Source organism: Limanda limanda, chromosome 9, assembly GCF_963576545.1.
Source record: "Limanda limanda chromosome 9, fLimLim1.1, whole genome shotgun sequence".
In the NCBI taxonomy this organism is placed as follows: domain Eukaryota; kingdom Metazoa; phylum Chordata; class Actinopteri; order Pleuronectiformes; family Pleuronectidae; genus Limanda; species Limanda limanda.
In genome coordinates this window covers 28,962,595-28,980,117 of record NC_083644.1, presented here as the reverse complement: position 1 = coordinate 28,980,117, position 17,523 = coordinate 28,962,595, and the positions used below count along the sequence as shown (strand labels likewise).

At 39.3% G+C, this 17,523-nt stretch overlaps 1 protein-coding gene across 6 annotated transcripts in view; it reads left to right on the top strand.

The window, feature by feature from the left end:
• The window catches only part of ptprfa (protein tyrosine phosphatase receptor type Fa), a 151,839-nt gene that overhangs the window by 133,866 nt on the left and 450 nt on the right, over positions 1-17,523 (top strand). For all 6 annotated transcript variants that reach the window (XM_061078475.1, XM_061078473.1, XM_061078474.1 and 3 more), the window contains 7 exons: positions 1,632-1,751; positions 2,951-3,105; positions 4,851-5,136; positions 6,979-7,157; positions 9,457-9,583; positions 10,952-11,077; positions 14,150-14,304. In XM_061078475.1, coding sequence (XP_060934458.1) covers positions 1,632-1,751; positions 2,951-3,105; positions 4,851-5,136; positions 6,979-7,157; positions 9,457-9,583; positions 10,952-11,077; positions 14,150-14,304 — 1,148 coding nt within the window. The remainder of the gene's footprint in view (positions 1-1,631; positions 1,752-2,950; positions 3,106-4,850; positions 5,137-6,978; positions 7,158-9,456; positions 9,584-10,951; positions 11,078-14,149; positions 14,305-17,523) is intronic.

Genomic DNA, 17,523 nt, shown 5'->3' with positions numbered 1-17,523 from the left:
ACTGAAGTCTTTACAGTTACTGCACATAGAAACTTGGACACAAGACGATTATATTCATTCGAAATCAAACAGACTGAGAAAAGCAAAGACACTTGATCCAACAGCTCAGCTGCTTACATGGAGCAGTTACTTACGCTTCAGAGTTTGCTACACAGAAAGTAGTTTGCTAATAACTCTGATGCCAGGACTATGATGAGAAGTTACTTGATTAAGAGAGTTACTGGTGGAAAATTGGGAGACACTATTTTAATGATTGATGTGGTTATAAGTAGGGTTGCAAAGGGGCGGAAAGTTAAGCTCGGGAATATTGAAAAAAAAAAAATAGGCAAATTAAACGCAAATCAAAGAAAACATCATTCAAAACTCTGTTTTAAAGATGTATGGAATGCAGCACACGCTGCATGTTGAGTTTCAACCCTCCACTGTGCATTTTCAATCACATGCACAGATAATTCCCAGCATCCTGCACACTACAGCAGTGCTATTGAGGCCTGCTGTAGTGTGCAGGACTAGTCAGGTAAGTTTCGATGATATTACTGGGGAAAATATATTAGCATGCTTATTGAGGATTGTTCATCTAGCCTATTTCCATTCATTTATCCATCAATTGTAAAATATCTCATGTGTGTGGAGACATTTCACCCCATCCAATGTAGAAGGAAAGGCTGTGTACATTTGCAAATATTGTGCAAAGACCTATGTTAAGAATGACAAAGATGCAGACGCATATAGTCAAGTGCCAAAAGTTCAGGGCTCAAATCAGCCTATGACAAAACAAAATGTTTATATTTATGTCTGTATATGACAAGGTAAATACTGTTAGTATAAATTACCCACAACATTTCCAGTTTATTCCCGTTAATTCCTGTTAATTCCTGTTAATTCCCATGGAAAGTTTCCAATTTTGAATATTCCCGAAATTTTGCAACCCAAGTTATAAGTCAAATCTATGATTTTACTTTCTGACCACTGTCTTTCCTGACTGACTGTGAGCCTACCACTAACTCATGCATCAATTACATTCAAAAATGAAACTAAACAAGTGATGCATCCTACTGTAAAGCCCCATCATCACTTCAACATTACCTCACCATTATCTGGCGTTTTGTGCCAACAAAGAAGTGATTGTATCATATGGACCAGTTAGAGACAAATTCTCATAACAGAAATTTACAAATTAATTTTGTTTGTGATAAAAGAAGATGATTTAAAATAGGACATATCCTATGCTGTATGCCTTTCAGGTCACCATCAGGGTAAAGGAAAGAACAGTTGATGCAAAATTTTGCACTTTCCAAGAGAAATGGACAAACATATATATATTTAAGTAAAAGACAACCTAATGTATGTTATTTATGGGGACTTTATGGGGATGGTGAGGGGGGTCACCACAGTTATTTAGAAATCATTCTCTGGGGAGATCCACATCCAAATATGTCATTGTGAGTTAAATCTAGATTCTACGCTGGACAAAAGCATGTTAGATGGTTGTAATGACGGATCATGGTCATATGATCTGATAAGCATTACCAACCGGTTGCCAGCTGGCTGAAGAATGAAAATGAAAAGGTTTCTAGCCACCCCTGTTCTAATTTCAACAGTAACACTATTCTTTATGTGTCTTTGTGTAGGTGAAGTGTGACCAGTATTGGCCCAGTCGAGGCACAGAGACATATGGGTTGCTTCGGGTGACCATGTTGGACACAGTGGAGCTGGCTAGCTACAGCGTACGCACATTTGCCCTCTATAAGGTGAGAACTTTGTTCTGTTCAGCAAAAGAAGAACAGAGATCTGAGAGAGCACTAAAGCACCTTGGTACATCTATCTTCTGTCTACTAATACCAGAAATCTGTCTTTTTGTGTGTTTGTGGCTCGCACATTTTGAGAACCCTTCATCCTATCACCTTCCCACTTTTCATGTGTATTGTTGAGGCCCCATGGAAGTACAGTTTCAAATTTGGTTTAATGTTGGCAAGCATTCCTTATAAGGCGTTTTGCAGATGGAATTGAACACGTCCTGTTATATGCCCTCAGATAACCTACAACAATGGTCAACAAGTGGTGGCCCATGGTCCAAAACTGGCCCACCAGCAATAATATCTTTCCCACCAAATGACTTGGATAATTTGATTGTTTTAATATTACCATATTGGACTGACGCAGACGTTAATGATATAACGGTTGCTGTTATCTATCATTGCAAACAAATTCAAGTCAAAGTAAAATCACAACAGGCATTTGTTGCTAGAATTCTTCATATCTAGCACAATTACAGAGATCTAATTTTGAAAAGTTTTGAAGCTGGGTCTGCAGCTTGTGTTGATTGTTAAACAGACCTCTGAAATAGCTTTTTTGAACCAGTTCAGTAAATTGTTCAAACAAATATAAAAGAATCATGATTTATCATGGATGAACATCAGCTTCATTGCAGATACACCTTGTAGGATTAACACAAAGTTTTCAAGATTAACTATGCACTATGGACTGTTATACTGCTGCAAGAGGTTTCAGGTATCAGGCTGCAATGATAAAATGGGCTTTTAAATCAATCACTGTGAGAGAACAATACAGTCTCCTCTGCTGTCATCTAACTCAACACTGCTCTCACACACAAACCACACAATCACTCAGCCCCACCATTAACATTATTTCATGTCTGAATGACAAACAGTATCTGTACCAGACATGTGAAGCCCGCAATCTAAGAAGATTTGCACTTGAATCGAGAAAAAGTGGGGACTGTGGCTTGAATAGAAATGACTGTAGCTATACTGTAGTATGTATACTTGTTTACTAGTGTAGTAATTCATATAGGACTGTTGGAGTAGGGTTTTGTTTAGGGTTCAGAATGCATTTGTGATGTACAGTAAACCTGTGTGTGTGTGTGTGTGTGTCCGCGTGCGTGCGTGTACGCGTGCGTGCGTGTGTGTACGTGCGTGTGTTTGAACAGAATGGCTCAAGGGAGAAGAGAGACGTCAGACAGTTCCAGTTCATGGCATGGCCTGACCATGGAGTTCCTGAGTATCCCACTCCAACGTTGGCCTTTCTTCGTAGAGTGAGGGCCTGTAACCCTCCAGACGCTGGACCAATGATGGTTCACTGCAGGTAAATGTTTTTCGTATCAACACAAAAGCCGTTAATATGCTTCAAACAAAGTGTGTGTCGGAGCATCAAACATGAAATCCTATTTCCTGTGGCATCCAGGGGTTTGTTATGAAACCCTGACTGGTCACTTGTGTGGTGGTAAGTGTTGTTTGACAGTTCTATAAGTAGTGAGCTCTCTTGAGCTTCATGTTTTATGCAAAGTGTTAATTTATTAACAACCTTTTTTGAAAATTTTGTAGATTTTTGAACACCTAAACTAAGATGTAAAGCACATACTTTTGCATTGGCCAAACAATCCTGCACATGTCTGTCTAGACCAAACTTTCAATCAGAGCACTGGAATTAGGTAAAGTACCAGTAAGCAATTGTCTGGAAGCACTTAACCGCTTTGTGTATTACATTTGGTTAAGGGTTCTTTGTTCTTCTTCCAGTTTAATACTATCATGATACCTGATTCAAACTGGGTTTTTTTTTAAAAAAGCACAAATAAGAATACAAGTATCTCACAATGAAAAAGCGGTGCCATACATGTAGAAGACACAGACAAAGATGTCAAAAGAGCTTGTGGTGATAAGGGCCGGTGTGAATGTTAACAAATACATGTGATCTCCGCAATGTAATCTATACATTACACTCTGCCTCCGCATGCTGCACCCCCCACCTGAACGCTCCAGTTCAGGTGAGGAGTGTTACCATCTAATCTAACAGTAGCCACTGCAAGTTACTAGTCATGCCAAAAGTGAAGACAGCTGTTTTATTGGAATGATGAACCAGATATAATGATATATTCCGGTTTATGTTGCTACTTAGTGGCACGTGATGGTTAGGACTGTCACCCCACAGCAAGAAGGTTCGGTTCAAGTCCTGGTTCAGCCTTTGTGTCTGTGTGTGTTTTCTGCCTCCGCACCAGGCCACAATCTTCATTCCATTCTCCTGTATGTCTAAAACACCTTGAGGGAATCCTTTCACATTTGGTACAAACTTGGATTCAACAATTAACAGATTTGATTTTGGTAGCGAAAGGTCAAGGTCACAATAGCTTAAAGAAGGTTTACGTTTTTCTCAAGCATGATATCTTAAGATGAGCTTGAGGGGATGTTTTAAAAATTTGATACAAACATGTACTTGGTCTCAAAGATGAACTGATGAGTTTTTGGTGCCTGGAGGTCAAAAGTCAAAGTCTTTGTGATAAATCAGGACTGTCCATAGGAATTTCATTGCATCTGGCATACCTGTGACCTCTCAAAACACATGTTTTACCTTGTACATGTAATATCTCAGGAACACCTCATGGGTATTGTTCCAAATTTGATACACATGTTCACTTGGACTCACACATGAATTGATTCGATTTTGGTTGTCAAAGGGCGAGGGCACAGTGGCATCATAAAACATGTTTTTTCCCTCTTGATTATAATACCTCCAGACTGCCTTGAGGGAATTTCTTCAACTTGTTATCACTTGTCACTTTGACTCAAAGATGAAGTGATTACATTTCAGTGGTCAAAGGTTAAGGTCACAATGACCTCATATGAATCTGGAAAAACTAATTATGTTGAGGTAAACTGCACTAGTTGGTTAGAGGCGTACAACTGCAAACAGCAGTGCAGTATTTGTTGATATTTGTAAGATGAACTTTTTCTCTCTCAAAAATTGCTGTCTTGCTTTGACTAATGTGCATTCTTCTGCTTGAAATACTTTCATGAGTTAGGATTAGATTGAAATTTCTTTCTGTGCTCTGTCAGTGCTGGTGTCGGGCGGACAGGCTGCCTTATTGTAATTGAAGCCATGCTGGAGAGGATGAAATATGAGAAGTCCGTGGACATTTATGGTCATGTAACGTGTATGCGAGCTCAGAGGAACTACATGGTGCAGACAGAGGAGCAGTACATATTCATCCACGAGGCCCTGCTAGAGGCTGCAATATGTGGCAATACAGAAGTCCCTGCACGCAGCCTCTATGCCCACATCCAGAAGCTCACCCACATCCCCCCTGGAGAGACTGTCACCACCATGGAACTGGAGTTCAAGGTACCTTTTGCTTGTCATGTTGTTTTTCGTTCAACAGCCATTATTCTGTCCGTGCCATGTTGTGTGAAAGTATAAAGACTCCATTATGCTTCTCCGTGTCCGTGGCGCACCGGGGGACGCACAGATCCCACGGACTCTTTTTGATTTTTGCTTCTCCGACAACTTTACGTGCTGAAGACAATTCACCGCCAAACAGTAGGTGGCGCAACGGAAGACGAGCTTAGAGAAGCCTATCTCAATGTGGATAGAAGAAGTCCACGTTTGTTGTTTACCTCCACACGGCTTACCCTAACCCTTCCTCACACACAGTGAACGGTGGCAACTAACAGAACTAAATAAAGTGACACCCAGCGGGTCAAAATGCTGATGTAATCGTTTCTTAGCGCAGCGGTTCCCCCGTCTTGTTTCCGAACTGCGTTGCTAATCCCCCAAATTCCACACACAGTTAGCAGGGACTTTCGATACTAACTACTGCCCAGTGTTCTGACCTGACGGTGTTTGAGAAACAGTGTCATGATAGAAGTACAATAAATGTCATGACAGTGGGTTTGTGCGCTGTTACCACCACAGTTAGCATGGTGGCTAGCACGCTAGCGGCGTTATGAAAGTTAGTTATAACCGTATGTGACCGTACACACATGCCGTCAGTGCTCTAACCAGCCACCGTCAGCAAGACAACTAGGATAGTTCGAAAAATCAGAGGTGCACGGAAAGCTCTTCGAGGTGCTCGGAGTGGGCGTTTCTCTGTCCCTTTCTGTCCGTGTCAGTAAAAACGGAGAAGCATACAGTATATCGGCCTTAAGAAAAGATCTGATCTTAGAACAGGTGTCATTTGAATGTGTAGCAGTAACTGGGGAAACAACATCATCATGAAATAACATCATTATGTACTTTTCTGTCATTAAAATAAAGAATAGAAGTTGAACTTTGTTTAAAGTTTTCTTACCAGGCTAGGCATAAGTGGTAAAACTTAACTAATAAAAAAGTATTGTAGTATGTAGTTTCCTTTTACTTAATCTTTTTGTGTGGTCAGTGTCCCATCTGTTAACATGAAATGGGTGAAGTGAGTAATAATCAAATATAAGAATGATATACACCCAAGGCCTGTGCAATAACATCCATTTTGGCCACTTTTTAATGTCAGTGTCCGTGTATTCATCATAATGAAAGTGTGCATTGAAGTCAGTGGGGTGCCTGTTTGACTGCATTATGTAGTGGAAGCTAGGGAAGATGAGTGATTTCCATCAACAGCTTGCGTAACAGAGATGAATTCTGTGAGCGCCCGATGACAGGAGGAGAGGCAAAGACTGTAAGAGTGATGGAGAGGGATGTCTGACAGCCTGAAGATATGCTCTTACTAGGTTAGGTTGTCAGGGGATAGGCTGCCGCACTTCACTATCCCAAACTGCTTGCTATGCAATAATTAGGCCACTGTGATTTCTTTCACAACCACTTGCATCTTGACACTTGCCCTTGCAAGCAAAGTTATCACATAAGCAACAAAAAATAAAAACACACTCAGTTGGGATTTAAAAATTTGCTTCTCCTTAGTGTGTCATGCTTTTGTAGCAGCTTGTCTACTTCATCTCACAGTAAATATGAGTGGATTTGTTTTGACTTGTATTCACAATGAGTTTTACCACAGCATCAGGCGTGTTTTTGATGTCAGAGAATGGAATAAGTGAAGTGAAGAGAATAAGTGTCAACACCCTGTGCCCTTTAACAACCTTGTTCACCCACTGATTGTATTAGCACTTTAAATTAGTTGAGGCAGATAGCAGAGACTGATCAGATGTCTGCTGAACATCAGAGAAAGATGCATCTTCCGCTCTGTCTCCTCAGAAACTAGCCAACTCAAAAGCACATACCTCAAGATTCATCAGTGCCAACCTACCATGTAACAAGTTCAAGACCCGCCTGGTTAACATCATGCCTTTTGAGTCCACCCGAGTCTGCCTACAGCCAATAAGAGGTGTGGAGGGCTCAGACTACATCAATGGCAGCTTCATCGATGGATACAAGTGAGTATTATTAGTATTTTATAAAGGTGAGCTGAAAGAAATGTGAACCACAACGCAGAATGGGAAACACTGGGCCACACAGAGGTGAAGGTGTATACGGCAACTTTCTGTGGATGGTTGAATTACTGCAAAACAGAATGTGTTGAGCAGCTCCAGCACTAATGAGTGAAGAGGTGAACCTGTTCTCTGGCAGCTGACAAAGTCCAGGTTTTCACGACCTCCAATCCTTTTGTATCAATCTATCAGTTGTCAGATACAAATTGGTCTCATTGCAGGCCTGTTAACTTTCCCCTTGCTTTCTCTCGTCTTAACATACGGCTTAGAAAAGATGACAAGCCATAGAAAGGAACTGATGACTCCAGTGTTTGTACTTTTTCACTCAAGAGGTGTCAATGTATTCCTTTGTGTCGTTTAATCATTGAAAATAATACAGATACAGGTCAAATTTACATATTTTTCTACGAAGGAGTAGTTCAACATTTATTCAACATTTATTTAACATTTCTGCCTTTAAAGTGCACAGTTAGGATTAGGACAGATTAAAGTGAGGGGAAGAGACATGATAATGATGATTAATGGAGGTGTCCAGTGACCTCTCAGTGTATCAACTGGAGTCAACTCAGTGCCTGTCCATGATGATGCAAAATCGAAAGTGTGACGGCAGCCTTCGACCAGTTTATCATTACCTCTACACAAGAGGAGGATTAAATAGAATGAACTCCCTTCTTAAACAATGTATTATCTTTTATAGCTCTCTCTAATGGCTCCCTATAGAGGAGCCTATTAAAATATGCAACTGTGACACTGTTGATTGTTTTTTACGTGACTAAAGAAATATTTTTTCTTTATTCACTCATCTATGAACATGGGTGTATTATTCTTTTTTGGTCTGGCTATTGTTCCAATTGGTTATTTCAAGCATAAGCAAGCATCAATCGGTGATCAAACTGAAAGTGAGTGCACCTGAAATGTGGCTTTCAGTCCTTAAGGAAAACTGTGTTCACACAGCTACAGTAAGTATAGTGGGTCAGAGTTGAAGTAAGATCTTTCTGGAAGAGATGCCTAGTGACTTGTACTGCTCCGGAGAGAAAAACCTCTTTGCTTTTGCCCTTCTCACAGACACATATAAGACAGACATGTCCTTTAATCTGACTTTTATCTTCCTTTTCAGTATGATACTGTATATATTTTGTATTATTTCGGAACATTAGCTGGTTAAAATTGGTTAATGTTTTGGGGTTGTATTAGCAGCTGCACTATTTGTTGGCTTGATGCACAGAGGTCACAAATAATGCAATTCTAATATTCAACCTTCCACATCTGAACTTCAACAAACTTAAGAAGGGTCCTCTGCTGTTGGCCAGATTCCCACTTATCATTCCACAGTGCTTAGGCACATGTAACAGAACAACCAAGTGCTGCAGCTCCAATAACATACAGCAGCAGCTTTGCTTCCTAAATTTAAGTTTGCTTGTTGTTTTATGAACTGTTCAAAGAACATCCATAGGACAGGGGCTGACAGACAAACAACAGTTCCTCCAGTCATCCCTAGCAAACACAAATCACGAGCATTTCATGTAACTTGAGACACTGAGGCACACAGGTTCGAGAGAATAACCTGAGCTGTGTGCTGCATGGCTCAACACTGTCACCTAGTGGTAGTGTCCTGTGCATTCTCCAGTGAATAGCCAAGGGCTCAGTTGAACAGCTGGGATGGCATCTGTCCTTTAACAGTGCTGTTAAAAAGGCTCTGTGCTAAAGCAAACCATTTAAAATAGCAGTGCAACAGCTAACTCATCAAATCTATTGTTGAGGTTGCATAAAATTTAATTAAAAACACCTGATAGCTGCATTCAACAGTTATGGTATGTCATTGAAGCTATTTAAATGGGATGAGGCGTAGAGTTGATCCTGCTTAACTGCTTGTGCTTGTGTGTTTGTTGTTGTGAAATGACAACAAATGCAGCCTGGAAAATTTGGCAACCACTAAACAGAATATTTCTGTGAACAAATGTCACACAGACAGTCTCCAGTTGTGCTGGACAGATAATGTCTGGACCTGATTCTCTTGTCCTGGAGAAAACCGCTTTTGAAAGACATTAGTTAAGAAAATAAAGCTTTTTGATCATTTTAGACATAATTTTTCATCTGCCATAACCTGTATTTTTGTTACAGTATGATGTCAGGCTGCAACCACCACTTGGGCTGAAAAGGAAGAAAGCTGAAATTTAATCCAAATAGGAGCAGTGCTGCTGAATCCTGAGTAATAATCACAGACTGTCTCTGTTCCAATTTGCAGGCAGCAGAAAGCATACATGGCTACCCAGGGCCCGTTAGCTGAGACCACAGAGGACTTTTGGAGAATGTTGTGGGAACACAACTCCACCATTGTAGTGATGCTCACCAAGCTCCATGAGATGGGACGGGTAAAACATCACAGTCACACCTTACACCTGTCATTGAGTGTGAACCAATATCACATTAAAATTGAAGTCTGAAAATTTATCAACACATTAAATGTACTGGTTTTATAAATTTCATTATTTTCTTGCATTTGCCATTTTTGGCTTTTGTGTGCACATACACCTTTACTATGAATACTCAAAGCTTTACAGTACAGTTTAACCATTCACCCAGTCACACAAACACGTTCATACAGTGCATCTATGGTCAGCACTTTTCTCCTGTGAGGGGCTCAATATCTTGCCCAAGAACACTTCAGCATGCACATGGAGAAGACCTTTACCCGTCCGTAAATGAGGCCAAAAGTACTGCGTCATTTTTTGCAGACACATTTTGATCGTTTGAGAGCTGTAATGCTGAGCTTACTGACAAAAACATTGCATTTTCTGTGATTTCATAATAATACATATAATTAAAGTCAACAATTGCCAGATAAATGCTTAACCGTGATTGGTCCACTGTTAAGCATGTGGACCAATGCTTAACAGACACACACACACCCACACACATAGACCAGGTCCAAAAGTATAGGACCTGGCCTATAAATAAGAGGCATATATGAAAATTGGCTATACAAATACAATTTTATTGATGATTGATATAATGAGCATGTTGTCACACAAATATGCTCAATTCATCATCCCTGAATGTATCTACACATTATTACATACATTTGCAGTGTACAAAGTCCTTCATCAATATGTATGGAACAGAAAGCAGCAGTAAAGACAGATATTAGTACTTCATCCATCACTCCATGCCCATCATCATGTCACATTAAGCCACGTAGTGTCAGAATACTACAATCAACCATCTGCTTGTCATTTTATATTACATGCAGGAAAGAGATGAGAGCACACCACATCAGCCTGAGTCCAGTTTCTGTGCTGCTCTTCGTATATCATGTATTTATATCAGAAGCTATAGCGAGGCCTACTGCCATGTGTATGTACTGTACATCTCATTAAAGAAGGTAATTCAGACCACATTATCCAATACATATTCCTTTTCCTATTTCCATACAGTATTTAAACTGGGTGCTCCAAAAGCACCATGTTTAAAGTATTTCAAAATTTAATTTATAGACAAATAATTACATAAATGCGTAAGTAATGAATGTGAATGCTGTGACGGTGTGCATACGCAATGACACAGATTTTGGGGCCCCAACAGCTTGTTTTTACAGGTTAATCTAAACTTGCCCTCACTTCTTATGTACCTGAACAACTGTTGCTTGCACGACATGAATCTGTTGCCTTGTCTTACAGTCTTCTTTTATGTCCTGCTTAAATTCACCATGTCGTGATTTGTCTTCTCTGTTCATTCTTTAGGAAAAGTGCCATCAGTACTGGCCTGGCGAGCGCTCTGCGCGCTACCAGTACTTTGTTGTGGACCCCATGGCTGAGTACAACATGCCTCAGTACATCCTGAGAGAGTTCAAAGTTACAGATGCCAGGGTAAGTTCACCTTCCATTTTCCTTCTGTGTATTTAGCATGTTGTCATTTGGGCTGTGTGTTTACCACACAGTTGTTGATGCTGTACAAACGGCCTCCCTGCACACATTTAAAGCAGACATCTGCCACTTTGTCCTGTGTACCTGCATGTACTTCAGGGCTTGACATAAACCACTGCTTCAAGAAAACACAGTCTTCCTTCTTTGTTATGAAACTGATATAGAGGTCGAAATGTTGTTATGAAAGTTAAACTCCGATCGGGTTCACCACATATATCCAGAATAAACGCGATAGATGCTGACAGCTCCAAAAATAGACAATTAATTTATTTCTGAAATATGATTTCAAAATTCTTAATAAACAGTACCAATTGGGAATGAGAGCAACACAGTAGCAAGGTTGGAAACGTGCAACATATGGAGTACTGACAGCTCACTTCATATAAATAGCAAATATCAAGAGGGGAAAAGTTAAAGGCTCTGGACCCAAAGTCTCTTGCGGCAAACAATCACGGCAGAATTTAATAATCTTAACACAGGTGCATTTGCAAAAGTGGATTATTCCTGTAAGCGTTATTATACCCGTAACCAATAGAGGAGGGTCTGTAATTTACGGAGCCAATAATTCACAAATCAAAGTAAGCCTGAATTCTGGGAGCTGAGGGCTCTAGTGGGTTGATAAGGTACTAACAGCTCTTTCAGGTAAAATGGCGCTATATTATTAAGGGCCTTGAAGGTGGGGAGGAGAATTTTAAATTCTATTCTAGATTTAACAGGAAGCCAGTGTAGCGATGCTAATACTGGGGAAATGTGCTCTCATTTCTTGGTTCTCGTCAGGACACGTGCTGCAGCATTTTGGACCAGCTGCAGAGTCTTTAACGACTTACTGCTGGAGCCTGATAATAATGAACTACAATAGTCCAGTCTCGATGTAACAAAGGCGTGGACTAGTTTTTCTGCATCTTTTTGCGAAAGGACATGTCTGATTTTTGAGATATTACGCAAGTGGGAAAACGCGGTCCTAGAAATTACTTTTAAGTGACTATTAAAGGACAAATCAGGATCGAAGATCACTCCCAAGTTCCTGACTGTTTCATTGGAAGCAAGGGTAATGTCATCTAGCGCAGCTATATCATTAGATAATGTTTCTCTAAGGTGTTTAGGGCAGAGTATTATAACCTCAGTTTTATCTGAGTTTAATAAGAGAAAATTGCGGGTCATCCAGGTTTTTATGTCCTTGAGACATGCTCGAAGTTTAGTTAATTGATTACTTTGAATTATCATTCCCACTCGTTTGTTTGTACATGCTGACTAGAGGAGATTACTGTGTGCCTATAGGGCGATGCTGATACTGTCTCACACACAAAAACACACGCACACACACTCACACACCCACAACTTTGCTCTGGGCTCCCAACAAACACTTGGCGTCCACACCTGCTGCCCCCACAACATGCTACAGCTACACTTCCTTACAGGACCAGCAGTGGAGAGAGGGAGAGAGAGGGAGAGTGCTACCACTGGTGTCATTAACTAATTTTTTCCCCAGGTCCTATAGACATCGCCCTTCTTTCTGTGAAATTAGAGCTGTGATCTTTCATCAACCGTGACATATAAAGATAAATTAATAAAACAAATTAATCGAATAAATAAAAGAAAATATTTATTTGAAAGCTATGGAAGATATTATATTCAGACTGCTAAAATTATCCTGTTTTAGCTAGTCATCTAGGAATTTTATTTAGAATCAATCCCATTACACTGAGGAGGTTCACACATGCTGTGCACAGCAGAGATGATGAACTCCATCAAATATAAAGGTTGTCTGCACTTTAAAGCTCTCATGTGCAAATGTCAAACCCTTAGTGACCTCAAGTGGTGGCCTCACACAAAGAATGAATATTTGCATGTAGATGTGTTCAGGCCAGGACTTTCATAGATGTGAAGTTTGGTTAAGATTGGATAATGTACACTCAAGTTACAACAACTTCCTGTTTCATGGCAAAACTGAGAAATAAGACACCACGGAGAAAAACGCACAAAGAGTTCAACTTTTCATCATCAAGTCTGAAGATTGCACCCAGCATATTTGAAGTGGGTTGAAATACGATGTGTGTGAATTATGCGATTGATTGGAAGGATAAAAAAGATCTCTTACTTAAATAAACCAAGATTATCAAAGAAAGGCAGGATTAGCATTTAGCCACTTAAAAACCCCTGATGAGGCTCAAAACAACAAACACACTACAACAATTATGAATATTTGTTAAAAGCAGCCATATTCACAGTAAAGTTGCTTACATACGGGATTCTATATTGTGAATGGAAGTTAGATGGAGACCACAGACTTCAAAGCTGAGGACAAGGTAAATAAGAGACATTATGACATCATCAAGGTTTTATTCTTGCTGAAAGATCAGATTCAGGTCATACAAACATCTCACAGTTGCAAATGCAAAACTAACTGGAATAACACATAAAGGAGAATGTGGAGGGATGAGAAAATTTAAGCAATTATAGGTGGAAGGATATTACAATGATTTTTACATAACAGTAGCAAATAAGGAATATACCAACTATATTATAATTTACTTTTGTTAACTTACAGGATACACGATATATATAATTAAACTACTTTTTCACTTTGAGACAGTACAATACAGTCTTGATAACAAAGAAGGCCATAAAAAGATCAATGCTGAAGAATTAATGTCAAAGGTTCACTGCACATTTTAGGGTAGGTTTTATTTAGTTCCATGAATCTAGTGTCTCCTTGGATACATGGTTTGATTATTTATTGTATAATAGGCAGTGAGGAGCATTGTTAAGGTAAATGCAAATAAAAAAAAAAATTGTGTTGTCAATTTTATTTGAAAATACAGAATATGATGTGAAATTGTACCCACTATATCGTAAGGTCAAAGGAAAACTCTCCAGTCTGAATTATTAAAATGATGGTTTACAGTATAGTAAAGCTTTATTAACCTCACACTGGTCTCTGCCTCATCTAACAGGAGGGGGCTAAAGAGTTTTGTTTGAGTTACTTACAGTGTCTTTTTCCTGTATGTTTGTCAGGATGGTCAGTCGAGGACCATCAGACAGTTCCAGTTCACTGACTGGCCAGAGCAAGGAGTGCCAAAAACTGGGGAGGGATTCATTGACTTTATCGGGCAGGTCCATAAAACTAAGGAGCAGTTTGGACAAGACGGACCAATCACTGTTCACTGCAGGTAACTGTGTGTGTGTGTGTGTGTGTGTGTGTGTGTGTGTGTGTGTGTGTGTGTGTGTGTGTGTGTGTGTGTGTGTGTGTGTGTGTGTGTGTGTGTGTGTGTGTTTGTGTCTGTGTCTGTGACTGTGTCTGTGTCTGTGTCTGTGTCTGTGTCTGTGTTTGTGTGCATGTGTGTGTGTGTGTGTCCTTGATTGAGAGAATGACAGGAGTGAATTTTTGTAAGCATGCACAAGAACAGTTTTTTTTGTTTTGCTATTGTTTATTACAATCATCGATTCCCAGCACAAAATAAAAACAAAGTTAAAATTCACTATTGTTATATAATCCATTGTGCATGTATTTCTATGTGTGAGGCTTTCTAAAACCCATCTCCTTATTCCACATCCCTTGTGTTTTGCATTAATTCCTTTCAAATAGCACTGCAGTTCTTTTGGAGGGTGTTTGACAGCAGGAACAAATATATTGAGATTCAGTGCAAAGCAGCTATTGATGTCATTAAATTTCAGACTCCTGTTCTCATGTTGACCTATCCTTCAGATATACATCTTTTAGTTTGCCTATAAGTGAATGTGTGTGACACTTTAAATTAGGTTGACTTACTCACCATTAGCTATTTTCTTGTTAACATGCATATTAGTAGCATATTTAGTCTTTATTAGTAATTCAAAAAGGACTTTGGAATATTGTATGATGTGTGCAGCCCTTTAGATTTGGTCAAAACTCTTGCAGCTGACATTTGGATGCCTGATTGTATTTTTATTAAGTCCTGTTTAAAGTCCAGTAGTCAAATTTACTGGAGATAAAGCATGAATATGTTTTGTTTGATACCTGTTTTCTTTTAGGTGAGAGGCAACCCTGAGTCGCTCATCTTTACACCTAAACACAATTACTTCGTTTTTTTCTTTGTTGAGTTTTAAGACATTTTGGGACGTCCAAATATTGATTGTTTTGGGGGATAGAGACCATATTAATTTGATGAGAGAGCTATATGAATCTGAGTGTCGCCCGCATATCAAGGGTTGGCAAGTATATTGTTGTGAATGATATTGCCAAGTGGAAGGATGTATAGAGTGAAAAGTGAAGTGGTCCCAGAATTGACCCTTGATAAACACCACAGGTCAAGGGCAAAAATGTTAAAGATTAATATAATTAAATGCAAGATCATACAAATAATTCTTGAGTTGTTTCTTAAAACTATCAACATAGGAAGCTTGTCTGATGTGTTGTGGCACTTTGTTTCTAACCTGTGGGGCATAGCAACAGAAAGCAGCTTCCCCAAACTTTTTATCGTAAATTTTGGGGATATTGAATAAAACTGTGGTAGAGGACCTGATTGAACGGTTTGGAACATATTCTGATAAACAATCAGAGATGCTGTATAAGTCACTTAAAAAAAAGTTAAATAATTTAAAATCAATCCTCTGTTGACTGAAAGCCAGTGTAAAGACGCTAAAAACTAAGAAATGTGATCTCTTTTCGTCATCCATTGTTCTAAGCTGAAGAGGCAGGTTATAACTTGGTTTAGACCATAAGAGTCATCTGGTGCTACGGACAGATATAATTGAGGATCATCAGCATAACAATGATAGTTCATACCCTGGTCACTAATCATTTTCCCCAGTGTTATCATATAGAAGCAAAATAGTTATTGACCAAGAATGGAACCCTGTGGAATGCCGAAAAGGTTATCATGCTTTTGTGAAAAATGGTTACCAAGGCTAATGAAATTTATCCTGCCAGTGAGGTATGTTTTGACCAGTTTAGAGCTGTGCCTGTGATACCAATCCAACTTTCAAGTCTCTGTAAAAGGATTTTGTGATCTACTGTGTCGAATGCAGCAGGTAAGTGGAGGAGCATCAGGATAGATGACATTTTCCATGCATTTGGAAAGATTCAGGAAACTCTTCACATTTTATTGTGAGGCAGGACATCTTTTTAACAGAAATATCTACACTTTTGGAATCACTAAATCTAGTTTGTGGCCATGGTTGTGATGGCTTGGCAAAATCCAAAGAGTTTAGAAGTTGCATGAAGTCAATGTTCTTACAGGAGGTGTTTTATGCAGATTAAAATCCCCATGATGATCCTGTCATGGTTAATTAAACATAGTGACAGCAGCTCAGACAATTCTGATAGTATATAGTCCCTACCTTCCAAATACGATTTTAACCATTTTATTTTTTAAAAACCAACCCAGTTTACGAGTTTTTGTAAATGTTAACTGTGATCCACAGTGTCAAAGGCTGCACTTACAATTAGCACCAAAAGTGATGTTTTCACGAGTGTGTTTCATCTAAATTGTACAAGTTGTTGTTTTCTTTTTCCTTTATATTTAAATACTTTGTATTTACATCGAGAGTAGGTCCTCTCTATGGAGGCCGCCAAGTTTTTTTACAGTAGTCCAAACTGCACAAACTATACACCTTTTGAGTTTTTATTACAACTAAAGGGTACCACAGGTTCTCTTTAATGTTTGGGAGAGGGGTTAGGTGAGGGGTGTTCAGCTGCAAAACGCAACTTCACCACTATATGTCACTAAATTCTACACACTGAACCTTTAACTAATTCACAAGTAGTTTGGCCCTTAAGAACACACTCTGGTTCCCTTTTCTCAAGTTCTCTGTCTCTGCTCCATTAATAAAGGAGTTATTTGTACTTGTATTGAGTTTGTTCTTTTGGGCAGGAGGTAGAGCGGGTCATGCGCTAACCATCAGTGGTTCGATCCGCAGCTCTGCCAGTCTACATTATGAAGTGTCCTTGGGCAAGAAACTGAACCCTTAATTGCACCGACAGTATCTGAATGATGTGTCATAGAAGCTTTGTGTGAATGTGTGTGAACCTGTTACGTATTTTAAAGTCCTTTGAGTGATCAAAAGGATTAGAGAAGTGTTGTACAAATATGATGCATTAACCATCCTACAACTGAATAAGCTTAGAACCGGTGCATTAAAGATAACCTCCATTATTAGCAACATGTAACCCATCACCTAAGAACATGCTCTGTTCATTGATGGGATGCTGTGACTTTGATTTTTGATGAACTTGAAAAAGAACTAGTGAAGGTCCTGACCATTACCTGAACCTGGTTTAATCCAAATTGGATTAAAACTGCCTGCATATTGCTGTGACAGAAAGACAGACGGACAAACAGACAGATGTCACCAATTCCAATACACCCACCTTATCTAGGAATAATAAGGGCTTCATAATGATAAATATG